Source organism: Pristiophorus japonicus, chromosome 15 (assembly GCF_044704955.1).
Source record: "Pristiophorus japonicus isolate sPriJap1 chromosome 15, sPriJap1.hap1, whole genome shotgun sequence".
NCBI classification, from domain to species: domain Eukaryota; kingdom Metazoa; phylum Chordata; class Chondrichthyes; family Pristiophoridae; genus Pristiophorus; species Pristiophorus japonicus.
Window position 1 is genome coordinate 130,413,387 of NC_091991.1, and position 18,375 is coordinate 130,431,761.

General features: G+C 41.9%; 1 protein-coding gene across 4 annotated transcripts in view; it reads left to right on the forward strand.

Moving 5' to 3' along the window:
* smg1 (SMG1 nonsense mediated mRNA decay associated PI3K related kinase) overlaps window positions 1-17,082 on the forward strand; it is a 153,376-nt gene extending 136,294 nt beyond the window's left edge. For all 4 annotated transcript variants that reach the window (XM_070900928.1, XM_070900929.1, XM_070900931.1 and 1 more), the window contains 3 exons: window positions 9,189-9,368; window positions 9,963-10,069; window positions 15,544-17,082. In XM_070900928.1, the coding sequence (XP_070757029.1) occupies window positions 9,189-9,368; window positions 9,963-10,069; window positions 15,544-15,621 (365 nt within the window). In that variant the 3' untranslated portion in view covers window positions 15,622-17,082. The remainder of the gene's footprint in view (window positions 1-9,188; window positions 9,369-9,962; window positions 10,070-15,543) is intronic.
* The last annotated feature ends 1,293 nt before the right edge of the window (window positions 17,083-18,375 follow it).

The following is an 18,375-nucleotide window of genomic DNA, read 5'->3' on the forward strand; positions in this document are numbered from 1 at the left end:
AGGACACAAACAACCTTCCGGATATAAAAGGGGTCGGAGGGTCTAGTAAGGAGGAGGAACTGAGGGAAATCCTTATTAGTCGGGAAATTGTGTTGGGGAAATTGATGGGATTGAAGGCCGATAAATCCTCAGGGCCTGATGGACTACATCCCAGAGTACTTAAGGAGGTGGCCTTGGAAATAGTGGATGCATTGACAGTCATTTTCCAACATTCCATTGACTCTGGATCAGTTCCTATGGAGTGGAGGGTAGCCAATGTAACCCCACTTTTTAAAAAAGGAGGGAGAGAGAAAACAGGGAATTACAGACCGGTCAGCCTGACATCGGCAGTGGGTAAAATGATGGAATCAATTATTAAGGATGTCATAGCAGTGCATTTGGAAAGAGGTAATATGATAGGTCCAAGTCAGCATGGATTTGTGAAAGGGAAATCATGCTTGACAAATCTTCTGGAATTTTTTGAGGATGTTTCCAGTAGAGTGGACAAGGGAGAACCAGTTGATGTGGTATATTTGGACTTTCAGAAGGCTTTCGACAAGGTCCCACACAAGAGATTAATGTGCAAAGTTAAAGCACATGGGATTGGGGGTAGTGTGCTGACATGGATTGAGAACTGGTTGTCAGACAGGAAGCAAAGAGTAGGAGTAAATGGGGACTTTTCAGAATGGCAGGCAGTGACTAGTGGGGTACCGCAAGGTTCTGTGCTGGGGCCCCAGCTGTTTACACTGTACATTAATGATTTAGACGAGGGGATTAAATGTAGTATCTCCAAATTTGCGGATGACACTAAGTTGGGTGGCAGTGTGAGCTGCAAGGAGGATTCTATGAGGCTGCAGAGCGACTTGGATAGGTTAGGTGAGTGGGCAAATGCATGGCAGATGAAGTATAATGTGGATAAATGTGAGGTTATCCACTTTGGTGGTAAAAACAGAGAGACAGACTATTATCTGAATGGTGACAGATTAGGAAAAGGGGAGGTGCAAAGAGACCTGGGTGTCATGGTACATCAGTCATTGAAGGTTGGCATGCAGGTACAGCAGGCGGTTAAGAAAGCAAATGGCATGTTGGCCTTCATAGCGAGGGGATTTGAGTACAAGGGCAGGGAGGTGTTGCTACAATTGTACAGGGCCTTGGTGAGGCCACACCTGGAGTATTGTGTACAGTTTTGGTCTCCTAACCTGAGGAAGGACATTCTTGCTATTGAGGGAGTGCAGCGAAGGTTCACCAGACTGATTCCCGAGATGGCGGGACTGACCTATCAAGAAAGACTGGATCAACTGGGCTTGTATTCATAGGAGTTCAGAAGAATGAGAGGGGACCTCATAGAAACGTTTAAAATTCTGACGGGGTTAGACAGGTTAGATGCAGGAAGAATGTTCCCAATGTTGGGGAAGTCCAGAACCAGGGGACACAGTCTAAGGATAAGGGGGAAGCCATTTAGGACCGAGATGAGGAGGAATTTCTTCACCCAGAGAGTGGTGAACCTGTGGAATTCTCTACCACAGAAAGTCGTTGAGGCCAATTTACTAAATATATTCAAAAAGGAGTTGGATGAAGTCCTTACTACTAGGGGAATCAAGGGGTATGGTGAGAAAGCAGGAATGGGGTACTGAAGTTGCATGTTCAGCCATGAACTCATTGAATGGCGGTGCAGGCTAGAGGGGCCGAATGGTCTACTCCTGCACCTATTTTCTATGTTTCTATGTTTCAATACTGGATGTCAGACATGCAGTGAGACAAATCAGAGGCAGTGACGGGGTCGAGAGAGATGGTGGTGAAGTAAAACAGGGTGGCATCAACGTACATGTGGCGGAAGTTAACATGTTTTCAGATGATGATGCCTAGGGGCAGCATGTAGATGAGAATTAGGAGGAGGGGGGTGCCCCAAGGATAGATCCTTGGGGTCTCCAGAGCGGGAAGAGAAGCCATTGCAGGAGATTCTCTGTCTACGACTGGATAGATAGGAATGGAACCAGGTGCGGGCAGTCCCACTCAGCTGGATAATGGAGGAGAGGCGTTGGAGGAGGATGGCAAAGGCTCAAGACTGATGGAAAAGGATGAGGAAGGATAGTTCACAGTCACACACAATGCATTTGTGACTGAAGGCCGTTTCAGTGTTGTGGCATGGGTGGAAATCTAATTGCAAGGACTCAAATGTGGAGTTTCAGGAAAAAAATGCGCACTGACTTGGGAGGTGACAACACATTCAAGGCCTTTGGAGGGGAAAGGGAGGTTGGAGATGTAGTGGTAGTTTGCAAGGACAAGGGTTAAGGATGTTTTTTTTGAGGAGGGTGATGATGGTAGATTTGCAAAGTATGGGGATAGATATCAGGAATGGGGTACTGAAGTGCATGATCAGCCATGGTCATATTGAATGATGGTGCAGGCTCGAAGGGACAAATGGCCTACTCCTGCACCTATTTTCTATGTTTCTACTCGATGCACTTCTACTGCCTTAATATAGTGAGGCAAATGAGCGGACAAAAACAATTGAATTAAAAACAGAATATGTTGGAAATATATAAAAGGTCTGTTAGCATTTGTAAAGAGAAGAGACATTAATACCTTTGTCTGAATTAAACACCAAATGGTGAGCACAGTGAGGTTGGGGGTGAAATGAGAAAAAAGGAAAGGTGAAGAAATAAGACCAGCTCTAATTGCAAAGAGGGATTTAATACTTCAGCTTTTAGTTTTCAGTTCTGATGAGTGGTATATGAACGAAACAGTAACTTATCCTTTTACAGGTGCTGTATTTGCAGCATCTTTTATTTAAAATTTCTAGCATTTGCAATTTTTTTTGTACAAGCAAAAATGTTTGGGCTGATTTTTTTTTTTGTTTGGTTTTCACATTTAAAGCTGTTATATTCTTTAAGTTATAATAAAGACAAAAATGGGCTCAAGTTTCTCTGGGAGTTGCTCCAGTGTAAGTGAGTGAATTAGGTTTTTTTTACTTCGGGTTTTTTTTTCAAAAGGACGCTTTACCAACCACTTACCCTTATTTTGGCCATTTATGCAAATTTAGACAGTTAAAACTTGCTCCAAACTAACTTAGACCAGAGTAAGTGTCCACTTTTGTACGTTCTGAAAAACCTTGCCAAGAGTTAAGAGTTCAACGCAAGGAGCCAGAGATGGGGTGGGAAGCATTAAACACAAAGGACTAAAACATTAAACACACATCTCTTTAACCAATAAAGAACCATATAAACCAGAACAATTAATAAATAATATGAAATATAAAATAAATCAAATAATAAGTAGAGTCTTACCTTCCCGACTGGAGCACGCACTGGCAATGCCCTTTGGTCAGGGTTAGGTGCGTGAGCCGAAGGCAGCCGCGACCAAGCACCAAACATTGCAAATAAAAGTTGAAATAACTCAATAAAAATAGAGAACTCAGATAAACAATTGAATAACAAGTAAATCCGACCTTGAATTGAACTCAGCCGGGGAAGGCAGCGGGCTGGCCTGTACGGGAGGCCATTCGGCCTGGGGAAAAGGCCGGCAAAGACGTATTGTGCGACTGACGGGGAGGAGGGGAGACGGGTTGGGGGGAGGAAGGGCTGGCTGGGCTCGGCAGAAACACGGCAAAGTATCGGGAGGCTGAAGAGGGGGGGGACTCGATTCTCTAATACAATACAGAAGATCCGCTGGACCTGATAAACAATAAGCTGCAATGTTGCTTTTTGACTCAGTCTGTGGGAGGTGAGCAGCGATTGTTGTTGTGCTTATTGATTTTCCTAACTTCTCCACTAACGGCAGCCCGATTCTACTGCGCATATGCGGTCAGTTGAAACTGCAGCTTTCTTACTCACCCACTGACCCGCTTCTACTGCACATGCGCGATCACGGCAATCCCGATCCAACAGCGCATGTCCAGTGTCCTGGTACTGTTTCCAGTGCAGGATGCTGGCTCTGCCCACAGACCCAGTCGCCACGCCACGCCAGCAGCTAGAAGACCCGGGACAGCAGCCAAAATCGTCCCGAAGATTTTTTGCACATTCCACGCGTGGAAAACGGGCGCACCTCTGGTAAGTACGCCAGAAATTTCTCCAGGCCAAAATTGAGCCCTTTAGTCCCTGTTTGAAGATCTGTACAGAAAATCATAATTACTGCAACCTAATTGTTGTATTACTAATACAGGTTGAACCTCCCTTATCCAGAACTTCCTTATCCAGAACCACCCCTCGTCCAGAACCATTCCCGGCCACCGGGTGGCGCAGGCACAGAACTCCGACATGAACAACTTGAAGTCCTTCCTCGCTGCTGACACCCGCAGTAGCTGACCTGACCCCCCCCCCGTGATCCACCGCACTCCCTCTCTTCACCCCCCCCGCCCCGCCTGATCTTTCTGCCGTACTCCCAGCCCCAAGACAGTCAATCCCGATATCCCCTTGCTCAGTACCTGTACCATCCAATTTAACGTGACCACCCCTTCCGGAAAAATCCCTTATCCAGAATAAGCCAGGTCCCGAGAGTTCCGGATAAGGGAGGTTCAACCTGTAATAAAAACAGAAAATGCTGGAAATCTCAGTGGGTCAGGCAGCATCTGTGGAAAGAGAAACAGAGTTAACGTTTCGGGTCGATGACCCTTCATCCGAACTCAAATTCAAAAAAGAAAATGTGTTCGTGTTTTATTATTGGTTCAGGTAAATTTTGGACTTCTAATCAAAGTTTAGTACATTTTAATTATTCAACTTGGCACGAAACATCCAAATTCCACACAGTACCAGAAACATGGCAGCACCAGGAGAAGTTGCACCTATAAGATCATAAGAAATAGGAGTAGGCCATTCAGCCCCTCGGGCCTACTCTGCAATTCAATAAGATCATGGCTGATCTTTTACCTCAACTCCACCTTCCTGCATTATCCCCATATCCCTTGATTCCCTTAATATCCAAAAATCTATCAATCTCGGTCCAAAATATACTCCACGACCAAGCATTCTCATCTCTCTCGGGTGGAGAATTCTAAAGATTCACCACCCTTTGAGTGAAGAAATTTCTTCTCATCTCAGTCCTTAAATGGCTGACCCCTTCTTGGATTGCGCGACCCCTAGTTCTGGACTCCCCAGCCAGCGAAATCATCATCCCTGCATCCTGTCAAGTCCTTTAAGAATTTTGTTTCTTTCCTTTCAATTTAAAATGTTTATTTCATAAATATTTATAAATATAAAAAGCATTTTTCCATTACACAAAATGTTCAAGTCACCCTTTAAAAGTTAATTTTACAAAATATGTAAACTCACTTTTCACTTAAATAATTATAAATATATGGTCAATTTTATGACCACTGTTACATGTCCAAAGCATTGAATGCTGCAAAAACTATTTGAAGACGTTGGGTGTGTAACAAAACTGTGCACAGATATCTTTTTTAAAACTGTGTATTTAAATAATTAGCTACAAACATGCACACGTGCAAATTCAGTGTTGTTCAGATAAGATTTTATATATGGACTGAAAGCCTGACCAGACCTTACGCAAGAAAGCTCAACTTTACCTGACGTACACAAATAGGTGATGGATGTGTCGACATAATGACTTCCTCTTCCACTCAAAAGAGATAACTATCACTCTAATAAATATAAATTTAATAGAACAGGATTTCCTTTGGATGGGGCTTCCCAGCACACAAGATCTCATTCCTCTTTGTTTCCCCAGTGCTGGCTGCCATGAGAGCCATCCAGATATGATGTAAATTTAAACGTTAATATTTGGCAGTGTAGGAATTAGGCTGATGAAACCATAAACTCAAAGGTGTATCAAAACATCCAAGCTCAGTGCCCAAAACCCCATTCCTTCCCCAAAATCTGAAATAAGTAGTCACGTCAGCCGTGGGTTCAAGTCCCACTCCAGACACGAGTACAAAAATCTAGGCTGGCACTCCAATGCAGTACTGAGGGAGTGCTGCACTGTCGGAGGTGCCGTCTTTCGGATGAGATACTAAACCGAGGTCCCGTTTGTTCTCGGGTGGGCGTAAAAGATCACATGGCACTATTTTGAAGAAGAGCAGGGGAGTTATTCCCGGTGTCCTGAACAATATTTACCCTCAATCAACATCACTTTTAATTAAAAACAAACCATGATCTGGTCATTAACACATTGCTGTTTGTGGGAGCTTGCTGTCTGCAAATTGATCACCGTGTTTCCTACATTACATCAGTGACTACACGTCAAAAAATACTTAATTGGCTGTTAAGTTCTTTGGGGCATCGATGGTCTTGGAAGGCACTATATAAATGCACGTCTTTTTTTTAAGTAAATTAACTACACAGACACTGGCCCCCATCAGCACCATTTTCAATAGCATTGTTTCCTGAGATTCCTACTGCCACCTTCAGGAAAAGGATGTAAGGCGGAAGATGTAAACCTGGCAATCTCTTCTGGGTAGTACTACTTCAGTCACAAAGTGCATTACATGACCTATTCAACTTTACAACTTTCTTTGAACAGAGCTGATTTAGATGGGCCTGTTCCTCCACAGGGCAGAAATACGTAAGCTATCAGTACTAAACCACAAAATAAAAGGAGTATACAGGATCCTCTGAGATTCGGGGGAATCTTTGTATAACAACTCAACCATTGATTCAGCGATCCTACTTCAAGTGCTCATGGTAGTCCAGCCTTGGTTGTGCTTGATCAACACATTTACCAGTGAGGTTCTCTTCAAGCTTGGAAAGCATGCCACCAAGTCCGCAGGGTATAGTTTGTCCTTTGAAGAGTCCAACTGGTTACTAAACTAGACACTAGTCAGTAGATGTCCTTTATTAAGGACTAATTGTTGGCTACCATGCCACAGCAAGAGACAAGACTTCACATCTTAAACTTGGGAACGAAATACACGACGTTTGTTCTGTTCCATATGGAGTCACTCCCATGGAAGCTCCAACAACATTTATTGCATCCACTTTTCGATGGAAGAGTTAAATTTGGAAGATAAGTGGTAGTACTGCTGGAATCTTTGTAAAAAGCCCCACAGCTCACATATCCTAGAAATGAGCAGGACCAGATCCCACTGCTTTGTGCAGGAGGGGTCTTCTCTCTTATGGATGTCAAATACTGCATCTGAACCTGGAGACATTCCAGTTGATGACGTAGTTATTGACATTGTTAGAATGGGGCCTTCTTAATTCACAAAGAACATCCACTAATGAAACTGTTTTTAAAAAAATTCAATGGATTGTGCTTTGATAGTCTACTCTGAAGTGTCTTGGGACGATATAAATACTTGTAGCTTCATTCGTTCTCCAGTATTTACATAGAATTGCAACACGGAAACAGCCCACGCTGTAGGTATTTATCCTTCATGTGAGCAGTGGTCCCAATCCCATATGCCTGCTTTTTCCCCTATCCCTTTGCTCCCCTTTCCTTCAACCATATGTCTAACCTATTCTTAAATATTGCGTTCTCCTCTTCAATTACTAACTGGTGGTCTCATAACATAAGCATAGCCCTCGTGCTCTCTGTCATAGATTCTTTACATTTCAGCTTAAAGCTATGTCCTCTTGTCCTCCACCCAAACCATTGGAAATGGTGTGTTTCTATCTGTTCTACCCATCCCTTTATAATTTTAAACACTAGCATTCATCATGTTCTATATAAGTGCCTTCCATGGTGCTTCCCCATACTAATAGTATATGACATATGTGCTCTTAAAAGTAGCCTGGTGCTTATCTAGATGCTACCTTAAGTGGCAGGAGTGCAGCATCTCTTAATCAGGTTCCACTTGATACCACTTGCAAGACAGGAATTTTGAGCAATCCTCATTTGCTTTCTAAGCATTGTTGTCTACAATTAACTACCATCTTGCTATCCTTTCTGCTAACACCTTGCAGAGTGCAAGGGTGAGAAATTGGATGCATTTGAGCCACTCGGCGCTAACTGGACACAAATGCCGTACCGGCAGGGCACAGCGCTATATGGCGGGAATTTAGCGACGGTGCTATGGCATTGTGCCCTGATCTACTACGCCCGGAGATAATGACATCATCGCTGTGCGTATCACCCCCTTAGTGCCCCAGACCTGAAATTCTCTTCCGCCCCCTGCAGCAGCGCCTGAAAACACCGGCACCTGGAGGAGGCGTGGATCGGGCGGCTGGACACTACCAGGGCCATGGTTAAAGGCGAGGTGTAAAAAAACCTTGCCTTTGTTGATGCCGTTTTCCTTGTAGGTTGCTGCCCGTGACTGTTCAGCCTGGCACTCTGCTTGAGTGCTGGGCTGAACGTGGGGGATTGCCACAGCATTGGTGGACCAGGTAGGTAGCTTTTAAATTGTACCCCTGCAGCGATGGCCCTTCCCTTTAAGGGAGGGTAGGGCCCTTTGAATATGGCACCGTGTGCAGCGTTGCTGAGATCTCTGTCCCGCCTGCATCCTTTAGCGTTCCAAGAAGGAAGTCGAGCGCTTCACTTCCTTACTGGAGCACTAAAGCCAATTTTTTGAAAGCTGGGAAGCATTAGTGACTCTATACAGGTGGTGAAAGGGCTGTGTCTCAAGCCTATTGAAATAGAGCATCACTTTGTGTATGGTGATCGTTGTCGCTCCTTTTCTCCAGTATAGTGTATATCTCCGCTCCTCTCAAAGGTTGTACTTGATAACTAAAACCCTTCCACACAGTAGTTCAGTATGTCATTGACCGTGGGAAATGAGTACTGATTATATATTCCAGAGCCAGGCTAGATGTTCAGCTAAATAGGATAAGGGCCCTAGATATCCATTAACGTTTAAAGGGATAGTGTATAGGTGCCTTCCCTATACAAATGGAAGAAATCTATTATTTTTTTGTGGAAATTGCACTGTATTCAAAGAATGATTCAGGCTACTTGATGTGAGTAGACTAACATTTTTCCATTTCTCATTACAACCACCTGGCTGAGGTTATCAATTTGCTCTGAATTATCGGCAGTTTTGTTGGTGAACCCATGCCTGCTCGGAACATGGTTGTGACTGCCCAGGCTCACTCAGCATCCTCAAATCCTGCAGAAAGAGAAGACTTTTATTTCATTTGTCTAGGCTGCATTGGAACCCAGGTCTCAGAAGTGAAAGGACAATGTCCTTAACCCATTGTTCCATCTTGTCTCTCGAAATAAAAACCTTTTTTATTTAAAAATGTTTATTTTTTAAGTAAATCTTTCTACAAAAGTACAGGAGTGTGGAATTGGGTTATGTACCATATACTTTTCCCCGGCAGCTGTTCGCAGCAGTACAACTCAAAAGACACAACCAGAAGTTATGTCACAGAATGCACGAAAAATGGCTCAGAGGAATCTTGCTGCTTCAGCAAACACTCCACCGGGCACAACTATAGGACCAGGAAAGAATATTGCTCCAAGTCCGAAGAAGGCAGCAAGAGACCCTAAGACTGGGAAAGGTAAGTTACATTTCTGTATGAGTAAAGTACCTAGTACTTCTAATTGTTAGTTTATCACTATGACCCTAATTTAACACAGACTGATATTTGACCAGCTTTGTTGATCGTATTTACATTATGGACCAAAAATCTACTGTATTTCTTCGTGGTAATTTAAAGGGATTGGCTCTGAGTGCATTCATCTGAATCTCGATGTCATGTGTTCAAGCCCCATTGCAGGACTTGAGCACGTAATCTAGGCTGACATTTCAGCGCAGTACTGAAGGACTGCAGCATTGTCGGAGATGCCAGCTTTTGGATGAGATATTAAATCAATTCTTATTGTTCGGGTGGATATAATTGCTCGAAGAGAGGGGAATTCTGTCGGTCAAAACAGATTAACTGGTCATTTATCTCATTGCTGTTTGTGCGACCTTGCCATCTGCAAATTGGTTGCTGTGTTTGCCTACGTAAGTGACTCCACTTCAAAAAATATTTGGAATATATGTAAACTTTGTGGTTTTTGTGAATTGCGTTTAATCTTTGTTGAACTTGCTAAAATGATGTCTAATTTTACGAAAAATTAAGGCACAATTGTTAACTTTTTATATTTAGCTGTTCAGGAACGGAATTCCTATGCTGTTAGTGTGTGGAAAAGAGTGAAGGCCAAGTTGGAAGGCAGAGATGTGGATCCCAACAGGAGGATGACTGTTGCTGAGCAGGTACAACATTGTCATGGCATACTTGTTTTCTAACAAAATAATCTATGTATTTTTCATTTGTATACTGCTTTTAATATAGAAAACTACCCAAGATGCTTTACAAGAGAAATGGACACCAAACAGTAATGGAAGATTTAGGAGTGGTGACCAAAAGCTTGGTTCAAGATACAGATTTTAAGGAGGTTTTTCATGGTGTTTGTGGGGAGAAGAATTCCAGAGAGCAGCACTGTTTCAGCATTGAAAGAGAGACGGGACTGTTTCAGAGACCAAAGGTGGAGGATTGAATGTCACAGGCTGGTGGTACATGAGGCTGCAGACGGTTGCAGCGGTACGATACTTTAAAGCTGTGGAGGGATTTGTGAATGAGAATGAGGACACGGATTCAGTGGAGATTGACAGGGATGGGATGTTGGGTAGTGGGACAGGATGCAATGAAGTTTTGAATGAATTAGAGGTTTTGAATTGACGGTCAGGAGACTGGCAAAGAGGGCATTGAGAGGTAACAAAGACAAGGCTATGGGTTTGTGGTAGAAGTGATATACGGATGGAGGCTCGTGGTATGAGCATGGAATCTGTATCTTAAAATGAGATTTCAGGCTCCGCTCTGGATCCAGCATGACACTAAGCACTGTCTGGTTGGGCCCCAGTCAGCAGCAAATGTGGGAAGCAGCATCGGTGACAAGGGAATGACGTTTTTGATGGGAACCAAGTGAGGTTTCCATCTTTCAAATGTTCAGTTTGAGAAAGTTCTGACTGACCGAAGGCATGTTTGTCAGGCGATCTGGCAAACAGATGATGGAAAGGTAAAGCTGGATGTCATAAGCATACAAAATAGAAATCAACCATGTGTCGATGGATAATGCCATGCGGAGCAAAACAAATGAGAAATGGAGGACGCAGGAGTGGAATCTTGAGGTGACCATCTGGGGAAGAGATGCCATTTCTGGAGATGTGCTAGCTACATTGAAACAGGTAAGTGTGGCCCCCCATGAGGGCAGTCCTATGGAGGTGAAGGATGAAGGAGAAGCACTGGAGGAAGAAGGCATGAATAACTGACTGTCAAATGCAGCAGAGGTCAGTAAGAGATAACATGCCACTCTTCCACTCAAAAGAAGTTGTGGCAGAAGCACATTGTTGCTCCATTGGGGTCTACCAAGTTGTAAGACTTGTGTTTTCAAGCCTCAGATTCCTGTATCGTGAATTCTTAATTTCAGCTGCGGTTTAGGGATAGAAATTGCCAACTAGGTGATTCCCCACACAGGGAAAAGAATGTGCATGAGCATCTTGGCCTATGGCTCGAGTGCAATTGACATAAGTCAGCTATGGGGAATGGAGAGAATGGATCTAGAAAAGCTAACGATAAAATTCTTAAGATTGTCTTTATTATAATACAAACTTAATTTCTTCTAACTATGCAAAAGTCTAAAGAGAAGTGCTTAATAATACATGTTAATATTGCTGCATAAACAAAGCTTTGATTTTGGAACAAAATAGATGAGTTGACGGTACAAATGGGTATGATCTGATAGCCATTATAGAGATGTGGTTGCAAGGCCACCAAGGCTGGGAACTAAATATTCAGGTATATTTGAAAATTCGGAAGGACAGACAGAAAGGAAAAGGAGGTGGGGTAGCTCTGTTAGTAAAGGATGAGATCAGTGCGTTAGTGAGAAACGATATTGGCTCAGAAGATCAAGCTGTTGAATCAGTTTGGGTAGAAGTAAGCAATAATAAGGGGGAACAGTCGCTGGTGGGTGTAGTCTATACACCCCCTAACAGTAGCTACACTGTTGGACGGAGTATAAATCAAGAAATAATGGAGGCTTGTAAAAAAGGAACGGCAATAATCATGGGAGATTTTAACCTTCACATTGAATGGACAAAGCAAATTGGCCAGGGTAGCCTTGAGGAAGAGTTCGTAGATAGTTTCCTTGAACATTACGTTGCGGAACCAACCAGAGAGAGAAAGCAGGAATGGGGTACTGAAGTTGCATGAACAGCCATGCAGGCTCGAAGGGCCGAATGGCCTGCACCTATTTTCTATGTTTCTAACCAAGTTTGCTGATGACCTAAAGATAGGTGGGCAAAAATTTGGCAGATAGAATATAATGTAGGAAAATGTGAGGTTATCCACTTTGGCAGAAAAAATAGAAAAGCAGATTATAATTTAAATAGAGAAAAATGGCAAAGTGCTGCAGTGCAGAGGGACGTGGGGGTCCTTGTGCATAAAACACAAACTAGTATATGGGTACAGCAAGTAATCAGGAAGGCAAATGGAATGTTGGCCTTTATTGCAAGGGGGATAGAGAATAAAAGCAGAGAAGTCCTGCTATAACTGTACAGGGTATTGGTGAGGCCACACCTGGAGTACTACTGCGTGCAATTTTGGTCTCCGTATTTAAGAAAGGATATACTTGCATTGGAGGCTGTTCAGAGAAGGTTCACTAGGTTGATTCTGGAGATGAGGGGGTTGACTTATGAAGATAGGTTGGGTGTATGCTCTTTGGCGTTCAGAAGAATGAGAGGTGATCGTATCGAAACATAAGGTAATGAGAGGGTTGGACAAGATGGATGCAGAGAGTATATTTCCACTTGCGGGGGGGGGGGGGGGGGGGGACTAAAACTCGGGGACATAGTCTCAGAATAAGGGGCCGCCTATTTAAAATGAGGAGGAATTTCCTCTGAGGGTTGTAAATCTATGGAATTCACTGCCCCAGAGAGCTGTGGAGGCTGGGCCTTTGAATATATTTAAGGTGGAGATAGACAGATTTTTGAATGATGCAGGAATAAAGGGTTATGAGGAGCGGGCAGGGAAGTGGAGCTGAGTCCATGATCAGATCAGCCATGATCTTATTAAATGGCAGAGCAGGCTCGAGGGGTCAAATGGCCTACTCCTCCTATTTCTTGTGTTCTTGGATGTGTGCTGTAGCAGTACTCCAGGTTTTTTAATGCACATTCCAATACTGCAGTATGACTGATCTCGATCAAATATATTCACGATTTCTGGATTTCATCAGTTCTAGATCAGGTTTATTAATTCAAAGCTGAAGATCAGCTAGACCAGGCATCTTGTACAGCGGGGGGATAACACCAGTCTGTCAGCTGACAGTGTTTTACAAGTTAAGCAAAGGGTTGTCTCTGTCTGAGTGAGACCTCTTTTTGAACACTAATCTGAAGATCTTTAAATTGAGACCTTTCAAAATTTATCTATCCTCATCTCCCTAAAAGTGCATGGTTTGGTTTTGTGGCAGATTTCCAGACAGATGTCTACTACCTAGACAAGCTGTAAAGAGTCCTGAGACCTGTGGAATTTCTTGTCAAAATAAAGAGTAATAAGTTAGCCAATACAGTACAAAGAAAGAACCCTGTACCTCTGATAAGTAATCCATGAGGATAGAACAATAAGATAGGAAGGTGAATAATGGGTGTGTAGCCTTATCAGTACACAGCCAGGACACATTCTTGTTTACAGATTTGGATGGAACATATTGATCAGCCAAGACAATCAGTTTATTGAAATAGCAATAGTTTCACAATCAATGAAGCAGCCTCTCTTCTGCCTTCAGGGTATGGCTTAAATCAATTCAAACTGAAATCAGGTACTAAGTTTGATATGCAGTGCTATCTCTGCTAATCAGTAGTAAGCAAATTCTAAATTTCTTTGTGCCGTGACCTCTTTAGGTCAGGCAATGTGCTGCTCTTGGTATCGCAACTACTAACTTCTTGTTCACTCCTCATCCTCCACACACCAGAGTATAACTTGGCTTGATAAAACATGGTTTCCCCAGAGTCTAAGGCTGCAAATAAAAATGTCAACATAACATTGCAGGTAGCATAACTTACATGGGATCTCCTACTCTTACGTAGTGTAAAACCCCAGGATATGTTCATTGCATTTGTTTTCCTCAGCGAAATGTAATCATACCTTGTGTCCAGTCTTAACATGGACAACGTTTTTTGGCAGCAGTAGTTAGATTGGACATTCAAATATTATTTTTCTTAAACCAGCTTATGTGTTTTTGGTAACTTCTTTAGGACTCCCAAGAGTCCAAGTTGGCTTTGGGTTATGAACCTCCAGAAAATACCATACAAGACTGTCCTTTTAAGAAATAAATTCTATGCTGTGCAGCTGATGTGGTAACAATGATAAATGCTATGATCTATATGTGGCCACACAATGAGCAAATAAAGCAGGCAAAACCAAACTAAAATGAATATACTTATGGTTAACGCACAAATTGTAATTTGACACATCAGTAGCTGCTATGCTCGCACAGTACTCCTTTCAACATTACCATTGCAACACTTCAGAGTTGGATCAGCATATCTGTACCAAGATTTAAATACTGCAAAATGCAGTACTCCATTTATGATATCGTTACTTATTATTGTACAAAATGCTTGCTGCCTATGCATAATGTTGTGACTTGACAATTTTGCCTTGGTTCACAAAATTCAGCCTGCTGTGGAGAATGCAAAATGAATTAACTTCTGACAACTTGGTGAATGCCTCTTTAAATTGACTGATTCCACTCAATCTTCTTTGCCAAACTATAAATGTTAATTCATTCCCTGTTGTTTCCTGACTCTAATCAATTTACTTTGAAGTACCTTCAACAGTTTTAAGTGTCCGATTGTAACATTACATTGGTTTGTATACTTGCATGTGCTTTTAAAACGGATGACACGCAGTATAATAATCAAACCCTTGATCTAATTGGAACGTTAACTTGCTCCCAGTCAGAACAGCAGAAGAGCATCCATAATTTGTTTCTCATTCTAATCAACAATGGCTGTCAGTAGCTCAATGGACACATGTTGAGATGAGTCATACACCCCCGAAAGATCGCAGGATCACCACCTGCTTTTTGCTGAGTTAGCTCATCTCAAGGGGTGGCCTCACCACTTCTGGGGTAGGGAGGGCTATCACCAACACTCTTGATTATTATCCAGTGATCACGTGTCGGGGTGTCAAGTGAGGACAGGATTGAACTCTGCTCCAATGTCCTCCATGGTGAACAAGAAACCAGTGCTTGTTGTGTAGACTCACGTGTAGATTGGGTACCAGAGTGCTTTGGAAATGAGGAAGCATACCCCACCATGATTTGCTACCTTTGGGAGAAGAGGGGAAATTATGGGTGAGAGAATGAGGACAAAAATACATTTCAAAGATAACTTGTGTAAAATTACACATCCTAGCAAAATGTATTTGCTATACGAAGGTCATGCATATCTCAGAAATTTAAGATATTATGTTGCAAATTTGCTAGGCCAGAGAATTAAAGGCACCTTTTAATATACTCAATGAATTATAGTTGCTAACCTATTGGGAATCGGTTTGAATTTGTTCTGGAGCATTTTGCCTTTAATTTTGTCTCATCTACAATTATGTTGGGTTTTAACCCATAATATATTTCCATGAAATCTATTACTTTATTAATAAAGAAGCATTTTTTTCCACTCTTATTTTCTAGGTTGATTTTGTGATTAAAGAAGCTACTAATCTAGATAACTTGGCTCAACTGTATGAAGGTTGGACGGCATGGGTATGAACTGGAATACAGTGGATCTCTCTGGTTCAATGAGGTCAGGCATCCACCAGAATCAACTCGGCCACAGGCATCTATAGCCGCGCCATGGCAGGTGTTGATGCATTCTGGGGCTTAATCTGAGGTAATCTAGGAATCCCCGTGCATTCGGAGTGATTAGTCAGAAGGCTGCACTCAGGGATATGCTTAATACAATGGTCTGCACCCCAAGATCAAGGGCCATAGCGCCCAGTCTGAATTACACGATTGTCTTTCTGTCATACAAGAACTGCAGAAGTATCGAGGGTGTAGGTGCAGAAACGATTGCTATCCTACTGAGTACAGAGTGATTTTGAAAACCTAAATTCCATCTGCCCTGTGAACATTTCAAGTCACTAAAGTACTCAACCCTGCTGAGAGGTAATTTAGAAAACTGGGGCCCTAAAGAAAGAAATCTATTTCTGCAATCCCCAGACAAGTGATTCCAGTTGGATAACTACTTCACTGGCTGACTTGCCCTTGAAGATGGCCATCCAGTAAGAAAACCAAGGCTGGGAGAAATTATGGACTCCAGAAACAGCCCAAAAAAAAAGATTGGATATACTACATGGAACTTGTGTGAGGAAGATGACACCACCCTGATCTTTTTGTTAGCTTTCTCTTATAGGTGTATGCTAGTTTAGCAAAGTGCTTCTCAGATGCCTGTAATTCTGTTTACTGTGATTGAAATTCAGTAGTAGTCATCAACCATTTTAATGTAAACATTTTGCAAGGTACACAATCTGGAAGACTTCATGAAAGCATTGACAGATTAATGGTAAACTAAAGGGTTAGGTGTTTCCATGCATACACTTTAAAGTGCTTTTTTTCTTCCTGTTTTGTTACTTGGAAATAAAAGGTCATGGATATTTTTGTGTAACTTCATCATGCAGGTTTTGCCATTTGTATGAATAAAACTGAATAAACCCTCAAATGTATTTGAAAGTGACACACCATGACCAAATAAGTGTTTTTTAATTGATCTCCCCTTTTTTCTTGCTTTCTTTCATCTTGTGCTTTCCTTTTGTTCTGATCTTTCTCAGCAATCCAAAGTCAGTATTGCTTGCAGAGATGTTTTGAGAGCATCTGCCCTTTTGAAGGTCGCATAATTTCACCCCATTACTCTCGCTTTTTCTTTCCCTCTCACTTTGTGCTCATTTTTCTCTCCCTCCCGCTTCCTCCTCCTCTCCTTCCCCCTCCCTCCCACCCACCCCACTGATCACTGCTATGTTCTGTAGCTTTGTGATTTCATCATTTTTCATAAATGCTTTGGGGAAATTGCTTTGGACATTATAAAACATAAAATGAAGAAGATTGAAGTTCCTTTCGTATATTACAGTACGCACTCACCCTATTGTACCAGACTTATTTTTAGCAATGTAGATTCTTGGCTGTATTTTACATTTAGCTGGCAAAAGTAATAAAGAATGTCCTTTGGTGGAGGTATATGGTGCGTGGTACTTTTAAACTTTCTCAAAAAATGGTTTAGCTTCATCTTGAGGAAAATCATTCATCAACATTATACAGATTAATACAAAGAGCATAAAATCATACATGCATGTCATTTCATTTTGATTCCAGCTTCCATCCTTGCATCTCTGTTACTGCTTTAAGGTAAATTAAATAGCAACAGTACTTTTTCTTTTAAAGACATATTTTGGGAGAATTACAGTCTCTTTGCCCTCTGCTTAAAAAAGAAATTCTGTTTCCAACACCCATCATGTAACTCCTCCGCTTGAAAGATTGCGATGGACCAGGTCTTGCTTGGAGTCCTATGGCATTATAATTTTACTTGGTCAGCTGTCAGTAAATGGAGTCCGCAGGATGAGTTAATGCTCACTGTTGAGGTTTAGGTCCCTCTGTCACTAAGGGACTCCCATGCCAAGTGTGGCCATGAATGTGAAAAACTGATGAGTACAGTAATAGATTGCAAATGTCACACTGGAAAACCCTGACCTTTTCGGAATGGGCATTCAGTCCACTCATGCTGGAGCTAATGAGCTACCTGTAACCTCCTTTATAATACAATTCCATCCTGATAAACGTATAATTCATTTACTAAGAAATGTAAGGAAAAAAATTATGCATTTACTTTAGGACCAGGGACAGTGACGACACTTGAAGTACTTTGTTGGCTGTAAAGCGCTTTAGGGTATCCTGAGGTTGTGAAAGGAACTATATAAATGGAAGTTCTTTTTGGAGAAGATTGAATGGGAAATGGTGCATTAGATATCTGTACTTGGATATGAATCCTGTTTGTATTATGTGCAGTGTTTATAAAAACTCAACTAATTAAATTAAAATGATAAAATATTGTACTGCTACAAATTTACATCCAGGACCGTATTTCCAATAAATTTGTTACATTCACACTGTTACTGGCATCAGCACTATTTTCTCTCTTCCCTGCACCTCCAAAAAAACAAAATGGGGTAAGAGAAGTCGCCTATGAAAGTTAACCATGTGTATGCACTTGATACCATTTACAATGGTCTTACAATTTCAGTCGTATTTTACACCTCCCAAAGTTTCAATATTTCACAAGTATAACTTTATTTAAATTAGATTGCACTTCTAGGTTTGCTTGCACTCCACAGAAATATTCATGTCAAAAATTGGTATTTGCAGTTAGGTGATGTTTACTGATGCCATTGTATACAAGCTCTTTGTTAACTCCTTTGTGTTGTGTACAGCAGCTGTTATTTATTTTAACTGGTGAAGGTGGAACCATCCTGAATT